Genomic DNA, 18,303 nt, shown 5'->3' with positions numbered 1-18,303 from the left:
GCCACACCTCCGCCTTTAATCCGTCCCACTCTATCATGTCTATAACACCCAACCCCGGAACATTGAACTGCCAGTCCGCTCCTCCTGCAATCAAGTCTCACTAATGCCTTAAGCTCAGCCACCAACTACAATACACCTAGCACTGAAATACTTGTAGCTCGGAGCATTATTCCCGCCATGCTCAATGTTTTGATTCCTGATTTGTATGTAGGCTTAGCAACATGCTTCTCCACTATCTGTTCTGGCACTCTGTTTCGCATTTCCCTGCAACTCCAGTTTAAAGCCCCAGCCCCCGTGCATCACAGCAAACCTTCCCACTGGGATATTAATCCCCCTCCAGTTCAGGTACAAAACGTCCCTTCTATACAGGTCCCACCTTCCCTGGAAGACAGCCCAATGATCCAAAATTCTGAAACCCTTCCTCCTACACCCAACTGCTTTGCCACATGTTAAACTGTAAGATCTTCCAATTGCTGGCCTCACTAACACATAGCAGGGATAGCAATCCTGAGATCACAACCAAGGAGGTCCTGTTCTTTAACTTAGCATCTAACTCTCTGAACTCACTTGGCAGGACCTGAGCACCCATCCCACCCATGTCATTGGCACAAACATGGATCACAATCTTGGCTGCTCACCCTCCCATTTAAGAATGCTGTGGACATGATCCAAGATGTCCCTGACCCTGGCAACCAGGAAGCAACAAGTCAGCAGGGAATCTTGATTTTGTCCACAGAACTTCCTTTCTGGTCCCTGAACCAACAAATCCCCTATCATTACAGTTATCCTTCCCTACTGAGCTTCAAAACCAGACTCAGGGCCAGAAACCTGACCTCTGTGTCTTTCCCCTGCTAGGTCATCCTCCTCCACCCCCAACAGTATCCAAAGTGGTATACCTGTTGTTAAGGAGTACAGCCACAGGGATACTCTGCACTGGCTGCCTATCCCCTTTCCTCCTCCTGACGGTCACCCAGTTGTATGTGTCCTGTACCTGGGGTGTACCTACTTTCCTGTATATCGTGTCTATTAACCCTCAGTTTCCCAAATGATTTAGGATTCATTCAGTTCCAGCTCCAACTCCTTAAGAGGTCTGTTAGAAACTGCAGCTGGATTGCCTTCTTGCAAGTATAGTCGTCAGGGACCCCGCCTTCCCACGTCCTGCAAGAGAAGTATTTCATTATCCTGTCTAGCAAACCCACTGCTCCAAATGTGCAATACGAAAGAAAGAAAATAAGTAACAAAAAATCTATCTACACCTATGCCTCTCCTTGATCAGCCAAACCCTCAACTCCCCAGTCCAACACTAGCCCACTCACACAATGACCGCTCCACTTACACCTAACTTAATTTTATTAGTCCCTGCCAAATGCCTAAATACATGCAATCCAATCTCTCCTCAGAAACTGTGGTGCACAAATAGTGCCAACAGCCTCTGCTCACTTCTTTTAAATTTCTCACCCTCTACATAATCCAGTGTCGCCTCAGGACTGTGGCGTGCAGTAAGTGCTGACTGCCCCCACTCGCTTCTTTTGCACTCTATCGCCCTTTATGCAATCTGGTGTCTCCTTGGGGCTGTGGCACAAAAGGTGCTGCCTGGCCCCACTCATTTCTTTTAAACTCTCCATCTATGCAATCCGGTGTCTCCTCAGGACTGTCACTTGGGATATTATCATCAATTTACTGGACCTTGTCTATATCTTGCTGCATAGGAGACATTCAAGACTTTCGAAATGGTTATGCAGCAAATAGGAGATAGTTACTTCCTTCTGATCAAGTCAATGAAAAGGAGTCATAGCACAGAAAAATGCCTCTTTGTCCAACTCATTCATATCGACTCCAATGTTTGAGTATGCTAACCCCATTTGTCTGTATTAGATCAATTATCTCCCAACTCCTTTCCAAGTACCCGTTCAAATGGTTTTTACACCATTGTAATTTTATCTGATTTTGAGATTAGCTTTATTTGTCACATGCACATCAAAGCATACAGTGAAATGCGTTGTTTTGATTCAATGACCAACACCATCCAAGGATTATGCTGGGCACAGCCCACAAGTGAAATTGCGCTTTCGGCACCTACATAGCATGCCCACAATTCACTAACACTAATTGTACATTTTTGGAATGTGGGAGGAAACCAGAGCACCTGGAGGAAATCCACAAGGTGACAGGGAGAATGTACACTCCTTACAGAGTGGCCAGAATCAAACCCTGATCAGTGATTGCTGGTGCCGTAAAGTGATTGAACTAACTGCTATACTACCATGCCTTTACCACCTGCGATGGCAGCTCATTAAATTCAAAATCATCAGGATTTGAAGAGAATTCAAAATAAATTTCTTAACGCAACACACACAAAATGCTGGTGGAACACAGCAGGGCAGGCAGCATCCATAGGAAGGAGCACAGTCGACGTTTCAGGCCGAGACCCTTCTTCAATCCTGATGAAGGGTGTTACATGCTCAAGGAGATCTGTTTTTTTTTTGTGAGAATGCTGTAATGGTCTTTTGGAGGTCACCTGATGTGATTTTCCCGCCGATGTGAGGTCACGTGATGACATGTGCCCCGTGACTATATAAGGGTCAACTCGGGTGACGCAGTAGGGTTTCTGAGTTTGTAGATTTCCCGGTAGAACGTGTTGTGCCTCCGGTTCTGTTGCGTATTTGGTTTCGTGACGCAGTTTCATTTTTAAAACGGAAGGTGCATTCTCTTACAAGATTTGTATTGTTGAACTGGAAATTTGTGGCTGGAAGTGCCAATTCACTCAACTCCGAACAGTTTTGAAGGGAGAGTGAAGAATTCATCAAAGTGAAGGATCGAGAGAAGTCGGCATCGGTTGGCAGTTTAATAACGGATCGACCTTATTGAGTCTTCGTTGAAGAGAAGCTGCATTGAAATAACTCTTGCAATAAAGCAATGAATTCATGCACCAAAAGGCTCTCTCTCTAAACAATTTAAGGTCAGTTGATTTAAACTGTTTATTTTCGGCATCGGGAATCCTGCGGACAGAACCAGTAGTAAAGGTGCGTCGGTGAAGAAATCGTTCTCCAGAGAAGTCTCTCCCAATTGAATGCGTAAAACTGCTGGACTTTTGAAGCTATCGCTTTAAGAACTGTATCTGACTGTATCACTTTAAGAACTGTTTTCGCATTTAACGCTTTAAGAACCAGAGCCGAGTGGAGTTGATGAACGGCTGCGTACCTGTTTAACCTCCAGTCAAAGTTTTCCCTTTTTTTTCCCCTTATCATTTATGTGTTTAATAAATGTTTGGTTGTTTTTATAAAACCTGTCTCGATTAATATTCATTGTTGCCAGTTACATAACAAGGGTCTCAGCCTGAAACATCGACTGTACTTCTTCCTATGGGTGCTGCATGGCCTGCTGTGTTCCACCAGCATTTTGTGTGTGTTGCTTGAATTTCCAGCATCTGCAGATTTCCCAATGTTTAAACTTTTTAATGCAGAGTTGATGATAAAGCTTGAAATATTTTCCACAAGTAATTCAAGTAGAGAATGACACAGATATCACATAGATAAGTTCTCATAAATGGTCTGTTTTCTGCACCACAGTATATTATTGGTACAATAAATCAGGAGGCTGCCTCATAAGAAATGATCAGCAATGTTTGAAAAAGTCAACATAGATCAAGGATCAAGACCGGTACCATCATGACCATCATTTTGGGGGATTTTAACCAGGCCAGCCTGACAAAGTCACTAAATAATTATCATCAAATATCACTTGTAGTACCAGAGGAAACAACACACTGGACCACTGTTACACCATCAAGAATGCCTACCGTGCTACTTCACGCCCCCACTTCGGAAAGTCTGATCACCTGGCTGTGCTTCTACTCCAAGTAGAGGCAGAGACTGAAGACTGCAGCACCAGTAGTGAGGACCAAGAAAGCAAGGGCAAAGGAAGCACAGAAGCGCTTACAGGACTGCTTTGAATCAGTGGACTGGACTTGTATTCAGGGAATCATAACAATTACAGCATAGAAACAGGCCATCTCGGCCCTTCTAGTCCGTGCCGAACGCTTCTCTCACCTCGTCCCACCGACCTGCACTCAACCCATAACTGTCCATTCCTTTCCTGTCCATATAGCTGTCCAGTTTAACTTTAAGTAATAATATCGAACCTGCCTCTATCACTTCTACTGGAAGTTCATTCGACACTTACTTCAAGTTCCCCTGATAATTGACTTCTCACTATATTCATGTGAGGAAAATATGCGCTGTGTGTTTAATATTAAATTCGTTAGATAAACCCTTTTAGAAACGAAATTGAATGTATTAGCCACTTCTCACCTATATTCCGGTCGTACAACCCCGCACCACCCAGCAGAATCGCCAAAAACGATTTGCAGAGCAAAAAAATCGGCAGGTACATGCATGGAAAGGTTGCGCATGCGCACTTGTGCCCGCGCAAGGCTTCATGGTCATTGTAGTCTTTATCTGGATAAACACAAAGTATTTGACTGCTACTTGTGTCCGTTGGCAACCCTACACCCGCCACCCGGGTCGGCCGGTCCGCAAGAATATTGGCAATATTAAACTGGTTCGCAGTGCAAAAAAGGTTGGGGACCCCTGCTTAAGAGGACCTGCTAAGTTTAAGCAAGCAAACTTGCAAAACTTGCTTGTTACATACACCCAGGGGGCAGCACCAAGGCGGTTTTTAACAATGTGTGGTTTCTTCTATTATTCGATCCGTTAAACAGAAGCCCCTTGTCTGTCTACCGTGATGCAAACGACCCTGTACTCCACCTAGAACATAGAACAGTACAGGCCCTTCACTCCACGATGTTGTGCCAACTTCTTATACTACTTACTCCAAGATCAATCAATCTAACCCTTCCCTCCCATATAGCTTTCATCCATGTGCGTATGTTAGACTCGTAAATCTCCCGAATTTATCTGCTTCTACTACCACCACTGGCAGTGCGTTCCATGCACACTTATCACTCCCTGTGTGTAAAAAAAATAAACCTCTGACATTCCCCCATCCTCCAGTCACCCTAAAATTATGTCCTCTCTTATTAGCTACAACCACAGTGGGAAAAAGACACTGGTTGTCCAATCCATCTTTATCATCGTACACCTTTATCAAATCACCTCTTATCCCAGCCGCTCCAAAGAGAAACACTCTAGCTGCCACAATCTTTCCAACATACAAGCCAAACTGCACTTTCTCCACAGATGTTGCCGTCCCTGCTGAGTGTTTACAGCAATTTCCGTGTCCATTTGGAGGAGTAAGGGGAGCGTACTCATAGCCGGCATCAGTGCAGAGGCGGCGCGGCCAGTCACCATGCTGCCGGTGGGATCCTTGACCCATCCCGCTGCACGGGGCAGAGGTGGGTGCTAGAGGGATCCAACTCCTGCCTGTGCGCAGCCGCCCGTATCACGCCCAGGACTCACCGCCATCCAGCTCCACGGCGTAGGTGGGCAGCGGCTCCAGCGACAGCCGGTAACTGTCGAAGTTGGCGTCGATCAATCGCCTGTCCACACGGAGAGAGCAGTTCGCCGCCGCCATCGCGCTCCGTCATCACTCCCGCCCAGGCACATGCGCAAGGTAGAGGGTTTCCCGGGAGTTGTAGTTCCCAAAGAATACTCCGTTTATTTACTAACCACAAACCATTCCACTTATCTTAATGACGTATTATTGAATTTAAGATTATTTCTGCTATTTTAAACCTATGTTGTTTCCTCGGTTAGGTTCTTTGTGGTTGTTAGTAAAGGGGAAGATTAGTAACAGTGCACCGGTTACCCCGGTCGTAAAAATAAATTAAGAGACACAACTTAAGAGAATTATTTCATTTGTTTTCTCTCCTTTTCCCCTTCTGATATATTTTGTCTTCGTTCAAGCCGTGAGCCGTGGATCGGTTGATTACTGGCCTGGGAACTGTCGTGTAGGAGCGTGGGTGCTGGGGGAGTTGTACGGCTGAACACCGTCTCCTTGGATCCGAGCTGTTGGGGCCGAGGAAGTGAGGACGGCGAAGGAGGAAGGGCACCGGGAACTGGGAGGAGGTGAGTTGGAGGGTTGGATCAGCTGATTATAGTTAAAGGTGGGATGAGTGAGGCATGAAGAGGACTGCAGGTAAAGGGTTATGAGTAGGGAATAGAGTGTGGTTATGAGGTGATGTGGGAGAGGACGAGGGTAGGCAAGTGCATCTCCAATTTTCTTTTGTTGTACGTTCTTCTCTAAACAATAAGTTCCAGGTTATTACTAATCACTGCATTTAAAAATGTTCTCTTACTTCCTGTATCTCCCACCGAAAACCCTAAATCCGTGTCCTTTATATCGCCAGCAAATGGGAATTATCGTTTTTATATGCCCTATATAAACTGTCATAATCTTTCAGTCACCCTTCAACTCTTGCAGGGTGCATAACCTCCTTTCTCAATCATACCTTGCAGATAAAATGGCTCATCCCTGGAACCCTTCTGTAAAGTCTCCCTGCACCCTTTCAAGGGTCATTGCATCCTTCCAACAGTGCGAGTGCCATATTATGGTCGTGAAATAAATAAGACCTTATAAGAGCTAGGCAGACTTCTCTGCTTTGGTGAATTCTATGATCCTATTTGTTTGAATTACTGTCCATAAGATCTATGTTATGTCCAAGTGTTTTTACTAGAAAAGGAATTTGTTTGTTATTGTCCCATGTACTGAAGTGCACTGTAATTTTGTTTGTATGCTATCCAGAAAAGACATTCCAGACACAGCAAGTTAGGGAAAAAGGCAAATAGAATGCAGAATTATGGTGTTACAGTTACAAGGAAAATGCAGTGGAGGTAGGCATATAAAAGGCAAGGGTCATGATAAGGTAGATTAGGAGATTTTCAAAAGTTTATCTATCAGCATATAACAGTTGTTCAAAATGGAAGCGGGGAGAAGAGAGAATGGGGGGGTGGTAGGTTCCTCAGTTAGTTGGCTGCTCACTCAAGTTGCGATGCATCCAGGTAGAATACTATCAGAATGCAGTTTATCACTGTCTTATCTGACAGGAATTTTGTTGCTTTGCAGCAACAGTACAGTGCAATAACAAAATTACTATAAGTTACAAAGTAACTAGTGCAAAATAATTGGAATGATGTGGTAACATTTATGGGCAGTTCAGAAATATAATGGAGGCGAAGAAGCTGTTTCTGAATCATTGAGTGAGGGTCTTCAGGCTCCTGTGCCTTTTCCCTGAAGGTAAGAATGTGAAGAGGGTGTAACAGAATGGTAAGAGTCCATAGTAATGGATGCTGCCTTCCTGAGGCAACATTTCTTGAAGATGTCCTTGATGGAAGGAAGGAGGTGCCTGTGATGGAGCTGGCTGGAACTCTTCACAGTCTCTTGCAATCCTGTACATTGGAGCCTCCACACGAGGCTGTGTTGCAACCAGTCAGAATCCTCCACCGTACATCTCCAAATTTGCAAGTCTTTTGTGACATATGAAATCTCTTCAAACTCCTAATGAAGTAGAGCCGCTGCCATGTTGTCTTCATGACTGCATCGATGTGTTGGACCCGGGAGAGATCCTTCATGATGTTGACACTCAAGAAATGGAGGTGCTCACCCTTTCCACTGCAGATCCCTCAATGAGGACTTGTGCATGTTCTCCTGATCTTCCCCTTCCTGAAGTCCACAATCAATTCATTGATTTTGCCACCATTGTGTGCAAGGCTGCTATTGTGAGGTCATTCAACCAACCAATCAGTCTCATTACTATTTGCCTCCTCATCGCCATCTGAGATTTTACCAACAACAGTGGTGTTATCTGTGAATTTATAGATGGCATTTCAACTATGCTTGCCCATTATTCTCGTGAGAGTAGAGCAGTGAGTTAAGCATGCATTTATTGGAAAAAAAATTATAAGAGTTATCGGGGTCATACTGAGTTTCCTTACCCTTCTGAGGAAGTAGAGACATTAATGTGCTTTCTTGGCTATAGTGTCCATGCGCCTGGACCAGGACATATTGTTGGTGATATTTACATCAAGGAAATTGCAGCTTTCTACTATCCCTACCTCAGCATCATTGGTACATTACTAACAACTCCTTAGAGTTATGCCATTGAATTTTTATTTACTCTCCTTATCCTTTTTGGCAAAGTGTGTCATCTTGCACTTCTGTTTGTTAAATTCCTTCTGGCACTCGTACGTCAATCTGTTACATTAATATCCTCAATGTTTGTGAATACTAAGTAAAGCTGTATGAAGTATTCTGATATTAGTGTTAGGGTATTGAACTATGGCCCTAACACTGTACCCTGGAAGCCACTGACAGTTGGGAACTACAACATACTGGAAGAGAAAAACAAAACCTCATATCCACCAACAAGTCACAGTATTTTTTCCTCAATCTGCTTTGTTACTGCCTTCTACCTACATCATGCTTTATGTGAAGTAAGAATGAAAGAAGGCTGAAGAATAACGAAAGCCCAATAATTATATCTAGGTACCTTGAAACAAATTGAAAATGGGCATTTCCTCAAAGTGGGGAACTATTTTTCTGATTAACTTGCAGCTTGTTTATCTCCTATCCCACTCACATATCTGCTCATTAGTTTTGTGTAGATGGTTTCCAATGTGCCTAGCCAAAAGGTGTACACTTTATTCATGACATAAATTCTTTGGCTGACACCTTTGAAGTTTCTGACATTTCTCAGTTACATTCTCACCTGTCATTTATACCCTGGGTTCCAACCAATCATGAAATATTCAGATGTCCTAAAAGTCAATAACAAGCTTGCATGACTAAGCCTTGGGGAATCATAGCTGTAAAAATAAAAAGCCTCATTTTTTCTACTCGTATATGTTAGTGTTTTCTTGCGATTTTATCTGCTAGCTTTCTGAAATGAATAAAGACGCACAACTCCGAGCAACTATAAATCAGAAGTTGATAGAAACAGGCGAGCGTGAACGGTAAGAGAATTTCCATTGTGGATGTATTTCAGATGTTCTAAATAAGTAGAATATCATTTTATTCTAATCTTGTCCTTTTTGCCTCCAGTCTGAAGGAGCTGCTCAGAGCAAAACTCACTGAATGTGGATGGAAAGATCAGTTGAAAGCACACTGTAAAGGTACGCATTGATTAGGAAAAGATAAAGGAATATAGGGAAATTGAAGAAAAATGGAAAAGCCAGAGTAAGTGAGAGTAGCAGGAAACAGGACCATTTCTTGGTAGGGGTCAGCTATTTTAGCGATGAGCAATAATTTCATTATCACAGATGACTAGCGAGGCTCAGTTGTTGAGTGTATTAAATCTTGAAAATGAAAAATCTTGGATGTTTGAACCAAGGAAAATCAAGAATCATGTGGGACTGCTGCTTAGGAAGATCACCCCTGATATTACAATGGTGGTGCTAGATCAAGGGCAGATTGACTAATTCTCTTTTATTTCTTACGTTCTTGAAAGAAAGGGCGTGGGCCAAAATATCAGTGTCTCAACTCTGTGACCTGCATTTTAAATTGGTTTTAAAGATGATCATTGTTTCTTATAATTTGTATCTGCTAAGCAGAACTTTATTCTTCACTAAGGATACAAACCTAAAGCTAGCAAATAGGATTTGTGTAGATGGGCTGTCATGGATGTAATGGGTTGAAGGGCCTTTTTCCGTGTCCTACAACACTGTGATTCTACAGCTGACAGAGTTCATGTCAACACTGAGTTAATGCTATCAGTAGAAGAAGGTGGGGAGACATAGACCAAGAAATGAGGACGTCTGGGATCACAATGGGGCACTGTTTCTGATTGGCCTGTTCTCAAATGTTCATGGACATAGGGGAACTTGGAGAGCATTCATGTGAAATCCGTTGATATGAAGCTTCTGTAATGATGACACGTATATGTTTAACAATTTAATGTAGCCTTGTGATACCAGTGGAGACAGAGGAAATAGCAGATAATAGGATCTGGAGCAAAACAAAAAGCTGCTCTAGGAATTCAGTGGGTCAGGCCTTAGCTTCAGGCCATAGGCAAAAGCTTCACACACACAATGCCGGAGGAACTCAGCAAGCCAGGTAGCATCTATGGAAAAGAGGTAGAGACAGGTGTAGCATTTGTTCCACTTGCAAGGATAAGTGCCAGGAGGGAGATCACTGGGGAGAGACGATTCATCTCTCCGCAATGATCTCCCTCCTGGCACTTATCCTTGCAAGCGGAACAAGTGCTACACCTGCCCTAAAACCTCCTCCCTCACTACTATTCAGGGCCCCAAACAGTCCTTCCAAGTGAGGCGACACTTCACTTGTGAGTCTGTTGGGGTCATATTCTGTGTCTGGTGCACCCATTGTGGTCTCCTGTATATCGGAGAGACCTGATATAGATTGGGAGATCGCTTCGCAGAGCACCTACGCTCCATCCGCCAGGAAAAGCGGGATCTCTCTGTGTCCACTCATTTTAATTCCACTTCCCATTCTGATATGTCTATCCATGGCCTCCTCCACTGTCGTGATGGGGCCATCAGGTTGGAGGAAGAACAACTTTATTTGAACCTGATGGCATAAACATCGATTTCTCAAACTTCCGATAATGCCCTGTTCCTCTCCTTCACCATCTCCTTTCCCTCTCTCACCTTATTTCCTTGCCCACTCATAGCCTCCCTCTGATGCTTCTCCCACCCACTTTCTTCCATGGCCATCTGTCCTATCAGTCTCCCCCTTCTCCAGCCCTGTAGCTCTTTCACCAATCAACTTTCTAGTTCTTTACTTCATCCCTCCCCCTTCAGGTTTCACCTATCACCTTGTGTTTCTCTCTCCCCTCCCACCACCTTTTAAATTTACTCAGCTTTTTTTTCTCTCCTGCTGAAGGGTCTCAGCCCGGAACATCAACTGTACTCTTTTCCATAGGTGCTGCCTGGCCTACTGAGTTCCTCCAGCATTTTGTGTGTGTGTGTTGCTTGGATTTCCAGCTTCTGCAGATTTTCTCCTGTTTGTGAAGAGGCAAAAGCTTAGTCATTCTTCATTATTTCTGTCAGCTGCATATGATGCCGCCGCCACCAGCCACGTCTTCCCCTCCCCAGACCTTTCTGCTTTGAGCTGGGGGCACTCTCTGTGATCCCTGATTTGTTCTTTTCTTTCTGTCCCCTGCAGGTAGTCTGGACAGTAACTTAATCGTATGAACATTGAATCAATCAATTTCTGGTAACCCACACACCCCTCCATTCCTTTCTATATCCTTTTAATCCACCCAGGTCCTCTCACTCATCCCCTTCTTTCCCCTATCCCAGCTCCCTGTGTTTCCTCCTCCACCTAGTTCCTCTGTCTACCACGCACACACTTTACCTACACAATACCTCTTTCCCTCCCCCTTCCCCAACTGCTCAACATCCTTCACTTCTCTGGACCCAATCACCACCTTCTTTTCTTTTCAGATTTCCTAATCTCCAGCCCCTCAAAATCTCCACTATCACATCCCAGCCTTTGTCACTATCTCCAACTCCCCCACCCCATCCACCTGGCTCCATTTGCACATCAACTCCTCCTCACATGGATACCTAGCTGTTTCCCCCCCCGCCCCGACAAAACACCTTATACTGGCTGTCTCCCCTTTATACTCTCAACTCTAATGGAGGCTCAAAACCCAACATGTTGATTCTGCCTTTGCCTCCACAGATGGTGCCAGAAATGCACTCCAGTAGACTTTGTATGTTTCTGTGATAGCAATGTTGTGAAGAGTCTATTTTATCGCGTATTGAATAAAGCAGTACAACGCACGAAAAGACCCTTCAGTCTGCGCCGTCCATGATGCCAATTTAAGCAAATCCTATCTGCCTGAACATGAGCTACAGTACAATATATTCCTCCATTCCTTGCCTGTTCACATGCCTGTCTAAATGCATCTTAATCAGTGGTAATGTATCTAAATTCTGTAATTAATAGGGAGAGGACTTGTACTGAGGGTAAGATTTAAATTCAAGATCAACCAAAACTTCAAAGCACAAAAGAGACCACTTGGTGGTCTCAGCGAACACGTGGGCTGTTTGAGCATAATATCCCATCAGAGCAGTTTTCTTTAAGGGAATTTTTGGCAGAGCAGTAGCTCTTCTTGACTGTAGAAAGATATTACCATTATGGGCTGTTTTTCAGATATGCCAGGGTTTTACTAGGTTCAGTTCTAAAAGCAGGTTTGCTGGATCTGTTACTGGAATTTATTACCATATGCACTTATAATTTTCGTTACGAAATTTGCCATTGTTGGATCCATTTGATGAGCAAAATCAGTGATAAATTGCTGTAATGTAAAACAACAGGGAATATTATAGAATTTTAGAAACTAAACTAGAACGTACAGTCATAGAGTTATACAACATGGAACTGGCCCTCCGGCCTAACTCATCCCTGCCAACCAAGGTGCTAATATATTTGTGTTAATCCCATTTATCTGCATTTGGCGCCTATCCCCCTTAAACCTTTCCTGTCATATACAGATGCTCAGTAATGTGAAGTAATTGTAATCAACCCATTGGATTTCAGTAGTGTAAAGTCTGAAGCTTTGAGATGAATGTTGAGAGACTCATTTGCAACCTAATTTTGACAAAAGCTTTCTGTCGTGATTTTGAAATTGCTTTCCTCATCTGTTGTAGATGTGATCAGGGAAAAAGGACTGGAACACGTGACGGTAGATGATTTGGTGGCAGAAATAACTCCAAAAGGAAGAGGTCTGTATGTGTTCATTTATATGGAGCAAGATTAATCACAAGTATAAGCAAATCTACAACATCACTTCCTGATTTAGTCTGTGGATCTGTTTTGGGATTCATTCTTTGGAATAGTTGTATTTATTTATTTTATTTTGTTTAGAGACACAGCATGGAATAGGCCATTTCGGCCCCAAGAGCAACAGCGCCCAGCAACACATCTATGTAACACTAGCCTAATCACAGAGCAATTTACAATGACCAATTAACTTACTAACTGATAGGTCTTTGGACTGTGGGAGAAAATCGGAACACCCAGAGGATACCCACACATTCACTTCAGAGGACGTTTGAAGTCTGGAACTGTACTCCAACAGCCGAGCTGTAATGGTGTACGCTAGCCACATGGTACTGTACTGTGACAATGCCTAAAATGCCCTTTTCCTAGAAGGTTATAAAAATGTATTCTTTCTTTAGCTTTGCAAATCTAATTTGAAACAAATTGAGTACATCAACAATGACAATTAATAGCATCGATATTGTATATTTTAATGTAGGAACCAAAAGTCCAAACTTCATTCAGAATAAAAATGAATGAGACCTAAATCTCCCTGTGCCAGGTGATGCAAGATAAAGAGGTAGAGAAGTTTAAGGAGAGAATTGTAAAATGTAGGACTAAGCCAGCTAGCAAGCTGGCTATCAATGAAATAAAAATATTTGGATACAAGTTTTGTGTCCTAGAGCTGTTTGCCTGATAGATAAAGGTGAGTAGGTGAAGCCATTAAGGACTTTACCCAGATGTATCAAACTTTTCAATGAAAGTCAGGGAGGCAGAATGCCAAATTTGCTTTGTGACGCCAATGAGTGATGGGTGAGCTGGATATTAACTCGCAGAGTAAATAGGTCGTTCATCCAATTATAATTTATAGTCAAAGGCAAGTTTATTGTCATATGCACAGGTGCAATGAGAAACTTACTTTCAGCAGCATCATGGGCACATCACATCATATGAGCAATATTTACACAAAAAATATAAATAACACAAGTAGAACAGAGTTCCATTTGATAAGCCTTTACGCACTGAGTGTGTAAAACCCTTCTACTGTACTATTTTTGACCCCTAGGAAACCTACCCCTCTTTTAGATATCCTGATTGTGCCCTTCCTGCCTCAGGATGCTGCAGCATTCTATTCTCTACGGTGGTCTTGTCATAGCTTCAACATAGTTATGCTGTACATAGCCCCACCCACTGCGCATATCGAGTTGCAAAACATGCCTGTACTCTGGTGACTACTTAAAATGTACTATTTATGAATAATTTCGATTTTTTTTTTTAATTTTCTCTTTGTATACTACATAATTGCTCCATACATTGAATTGAATCTGTACATTGCTAATCAGCTTGCTGTATCCTATAAATTGATTAATATGCTATATCTGGTAGAAATCAGCAAAATTCAATTTAAACAATCTCATGACAATGACCAAAACTATTTACATAAATCAAATCATTAAGATCCTTGGGAATGCTACTGCTCTGCTTTCTATGAAAGTTATTAATCCACCCCTTCTTTGAGACTTAGCAACGTTTTTATCCATAGAGGAACAGAGCTTTTAATTTGTCTTGGGTCACTATGTTCCAATACTAAATGATGAAAATGTATGCTGATCAAGGTTAGGTCAGATTTTTAAAAATTTTTTTTAGAAGAAGTTCCTCCTCATCTCTGTTCCAGAGGGGTGCCTTTCTATTCTGAGGCTATACCATCTGATCCTAGACTCCAACTACAGTACTGAGAATTTTTACTCCATGTCCATTCTATCCAGACCTTTCAATATTCCATAGTTTTCAATGCAATACCCTTCATTCTTTTAAACTCCAGTGAGTACAGTCTCAGAGCCATCAAATGCTCTTCATTCATTAACCCTTTCATTTCCAGGATCATTCTCATAAACCTCTGGACTCTCCAATGCCGACAGAAATCCTTCCTGAGACATGGGGCTCACAACCACCTATAATACTTCAAATATGGTCTGACCAATGGCTTATCAACTATAATGTTACACCTTTATTATTATATTCTAGTCCTCTAGAAATGAATGCTAACATTGCATTTGCCTTCCTTACTGCCAACTCAGCTTATGTTAACCTTTAGCGAATTCTGCACTAGAACTCCCAAGTCCCTTTGCACCTCTGATTTCAGAATTTGTTACCTATTTAGAAAATATGCTATGCTTTTATTCCTTCTACCAAAGTGAATGACCATGCATTTGCCTACACTGTATTCCATCTGCCGCTTCTTTGCTCATCCTCCTAATCTGCCTAAGTCCTTCTGCAAACTCTTTGCTCCATTGACACTACCTGCCCCTCTCCCTATCTTTGTGTCATCTGCAAACTTGGCCACAAAGCCATCAATTCCTTCAACCAGATAACATGAAAAGTAATGGAATACCAACTTCTTACTTTCTTTAAAAAGTGGGATGACATTTACAGCTTTGTAGTCCTCTATAACTATTGCAGAATCTGGTGATTCTCGAAAGATTACTACTAATGCCTCTGCAATCTCTTCATCTACGTCTTTCACAACCCTGGGCTATAGTCCTTCCAGTCCAGGTTGCTTATCTACCTTCAGACCTTTCAGCCTCCAAGTACCTTCACCTCAGTAATGGCGACTATACTCGTTTCTGCCTCCTGACTCCATCCACCAGAACAGCCAGGACCTCCCAATAGCCACCGATTTCAATTACCATACTAACATGCCTGTCCATGGCCCTTGAACTTCTGGCCTGTTGCTGCTGTCTTTCACAGTGGTAGGAAGAAGGAGGGTAATTTGAGAAAAGAAGCAGGGAGCTTACAGTTTTCATTCTGGATCTATTGCATGATTGACATTAACGCAACTCCTTTTCTCTAAATAATGCTGCTCACAATTTTTTGGATGACCCTGCCTAATTAATTGATTTCCATTCCCATCTCAAAGCCAAACATATGAGAGCCCGTGCTCTTGAGTTATCTGAATGAATGTTCTGCCACATACCCCACCCTCACTGCCCAACTCAAAGACACACTCTCCTGCACTGGTCACTTTTCACCTTTTATTGGTTCACGGCTGTGAACTCACCTTCATGAACTCTAGTTCTGAATGTTACTTTTTATTTGCACAATTTGTTCTTTTTTGGGGCACATTGGGTATTTGTCGGTCTTTGTAATGGGTCCATGTGGGTTTCTTTGTTTTGTGCTGTTTGTAAGGAGATGATAGCAAGGTTGTATATACTTTGTACTTTGAACTTTGCTGCTTCACACATCTATACTATTTTTTATAGTGTCAGTAACATTATACTGTCTTACATAAACATGCGACACATACTTGTCAATCATCAGGCCATGTCATTCAGAGTCTTTGGCTCAGGGTACCTATCCAAGAGTCTCTTAAAAAACCCTATTGCATGGTAATAAACTTGAATTTGAATTAATGTTACACGGTTAAAGGAACCTAGTCTTAATCCATTGCTGCATTGGTTTTGAATCAAACATTGCAGCCAATTCCATTATCACTCTAGAGCCTACAGATGATGGGTGAGATAGTGCACAATAATTCCCTGCTGTCCACATTTATGTTATGACAGTCAAATATAGATATTTCAAAGGTTTCTACTTCTAAAATTTAAAATAATTTGATTCCAAGATAAAACCGTGACGACTCGTTCGTTGGTTTGGCCTTTATTTAAAAGATCTCTGTTTCAGACGTGCTTGTTTTTCTTTCAGCCCTGGTGCCAGACAGTGTGAAGAAGGAGCTTTTGCAGAGGATAAGGACCTTCCTTTCTCAGCATGCCAGTCTCTAAGCTTAAAATGACCAAATTACATTGCCATTTCTTTTTAATTTCAGAACATGAATTAAATAAGTCATTAAAATGGCTCCCAATTAAGGTTTCACATCTTTATTTTTGTGACGTGCTTTCATGTCAATTTTTGATATGTTTCATTTTTTACGTTCTCAGCTAAGTAGGTTTTCTACACACCCTCATGAATTTTCCTGACAATGTTTAAAAATGTTTGTTGAAATAAAATTATTTTGACACAATTATTGCTGTGATATGCTTTAATCTTGCAAAACTTTTTGTTCAGGTAAGTATAGTTAGGTGTTCCTATCACACTAGGTTTTTAATCTGTAAAGTTGTTGCTGTGTAAAGGATCTGTTTCAAGCCTGAAAATCTTGGAAGCACTCACTTCATTAGAACTGAAAAGTGAGAAAAGAAGCTTGTTTTATGGTGCAGAGAGGAGAAGATGGGAAGAAGAAGTAGTATGTTGGTTTTAATCTAACAAATTTATCTACACCATCACATTTGCTTTTAAAAGTAGCATTGTAGATTGAAGAGAAAATAAAAAAGTACATAGCAATTCCCAGGGAAAAAAATTCCCAAACTACATTTGTAGAAGGCATAGTTCTAAGGTCAAAGAAGAAAGGTTTAAAGAAGACCAAGGAGCAACTACAGAGAGTGGTGTGTATATACAAAATAAGCTGCTTAGGGATTACTTGAAGTAGGTACAATAATAACATTTAATAGATATTTGGACAGATGCATGGATAGGAAGGGTTTATGGGCCAAATGCAGACTAGCTTAGATTGGAACCAGCCTCCTGTACATGGACTTTGTCTATACTTCTCGCTGCCTCAGTAAAGAAGCCAGCATAATCACAGACCCCAACCATGCTGGACATTCGTTTTTGTTCCCCACTCCCATCAGGTAGAAGATACAAAAGCCTGAAAGCACATAACACCGGGTTTAAGGACAGCTTTTATTGTGTTGTTGTCAAATAGAGTATTGAGTACAGGTGTTGGGATGTTATGTTGAAGTTCTACAGTAAATGACGGTGAGGCAAAATTAGGAGTATTGTGTGCTGTTCTGGCCACCTACCTACAGAAAAAATATTAATAAGATTGAAAAAAATACAGAGAACATTTACAATGATGTCATTGGGACTTGAGGACTTCAGTTATAGGGATAGATTAATAGGTTAGGTCTTTATTCTCTGGAGTGTAGGAGAATGAGGGGAGATTTGATAGAGGTATACAAAATTATGAGGAGTATAGATAGGGTATATGCAAGCAGGCTTTTTCCATTAAGGTTGGGTGTGACTTGTTGGATGCTGATATTTTTGATCCAAGGTTCTTTTGGAAGTCAAGAATGAGGCATAGAACTTGTTGCTTCACAATAGTTTATTAAGCACTAAAAAAAACAAAGATCGGGAAGAAAAGGTAGTGAGAATCTAAGAACAAAGAAGAAAGGGGGAAAAAAAAGATGGCGAGCCAACACGCTCTGCTCTTCTGAAAACCAGAGATAACAGGCATTCCATTCAGATTTGTAGATAAGAGTTAACCAATAAGATAGACCCTATTCAAATATTGCGATACTGAAGAAGTTTCCAGAAAGACACAAAACTGTAACCACTAGGGGATGCACTAAACAATTGCATATGCACAGGTGATAGACACAAGGAAACATAGGAAAGGTCAACTGGAAAGAAAGCAATTATAGAGTCTAATCCAATTCTTTCCCCAGTACCACCCCCTCCACTCCCGATTCTAAATCACACATTTAGAATTTGAACACTCAGAGGCAAATAAACTTGTGGTATTTACGGAAAGTTTATAATAATCAGTCCTGATGAAGGGTCCCGGCC

At 41.9% G+C, this 18,303-nt stretch overlaps 2 protein-coding genes across 4 annotated transcripts in view; one reads left to right on the top strand and one right to left on the bottom strand.

The window, feature by feature from the left end:
* Nucleotides 1-5,555, bottom strand: part of nudcd1 (NudC domain containing 1) — a 182,514-nt gene extending 176,959 nt beyond the window's left edge. For 2 of the 3 annotated variants that reach the window (XM_072260768.1, XM_072260776.1), the window contains exon 1: nucleotides 5,418-5,555. In XM_072260768.1, the coding sequence (XP_072116869.1) occupies nucleotides 5,418-5,532 (115 nt within the window). In that variant the 5' untranslated portion in view covers nucleotides 5,533-5,555. The remainder of the gene's footprint in view (nucleotides 1-5,417) is intronic. The other variant, XM_072260785.1, reaches the window with a different exon arrangement.
* Nucleotides 5,556-5,918: 363 nt separating this feature from the next.
* On the top strand, nucleotides 5,919-16,702 carry eny2 (ENY2 transcription and export complex 2 subunit). Its single transcript, XM_072260798.1, has 5 exons — nucleotides 5,919-6,026; nucleotides 8,833-8,909; nucleotides 8,998-9,068; nucleotides 12,573-12,647; nucleotides 16,387-16,702. The coding sequence occupies exons 2-5, from the start codon at nucleotides 8,842-8,844 to the stop codon at nucleotides 16,461-16,463; spliced, it is 291 nt and encodes a 96-aa protein (XP_072116899.1). The 5' UTR covers nucleotides 5,919-6,026; nucleotides 8,833-8,841; the 3' UTR covers nucleotides 16,464-16,702.
* The last annotated feature ends 1,601 nt before the right edge of the window (nucleotides 16,703-18,303 follow it).

Source organism: Mobula birostris, chromosome 1 (assembly GCF_030028105.1).
Source record: "Mobula birostris isolate sMobBir1 chromosome 1, sMobBir1.hap1, whole genome shotgun sequence".
NCBI classification, from domain to species: domain Eukaryota; kingdom Metazoa; phylum Chordata; class Chondrichthyes; order Myliobatiformes; family Myliobatidae; genus Mobula; species Mobula birostris.
The sequence above is the reverse complement of the archived record's forward strand: the minus strand, read 5'-3'. Positions and strand labels throughout refer to the sequence as shown.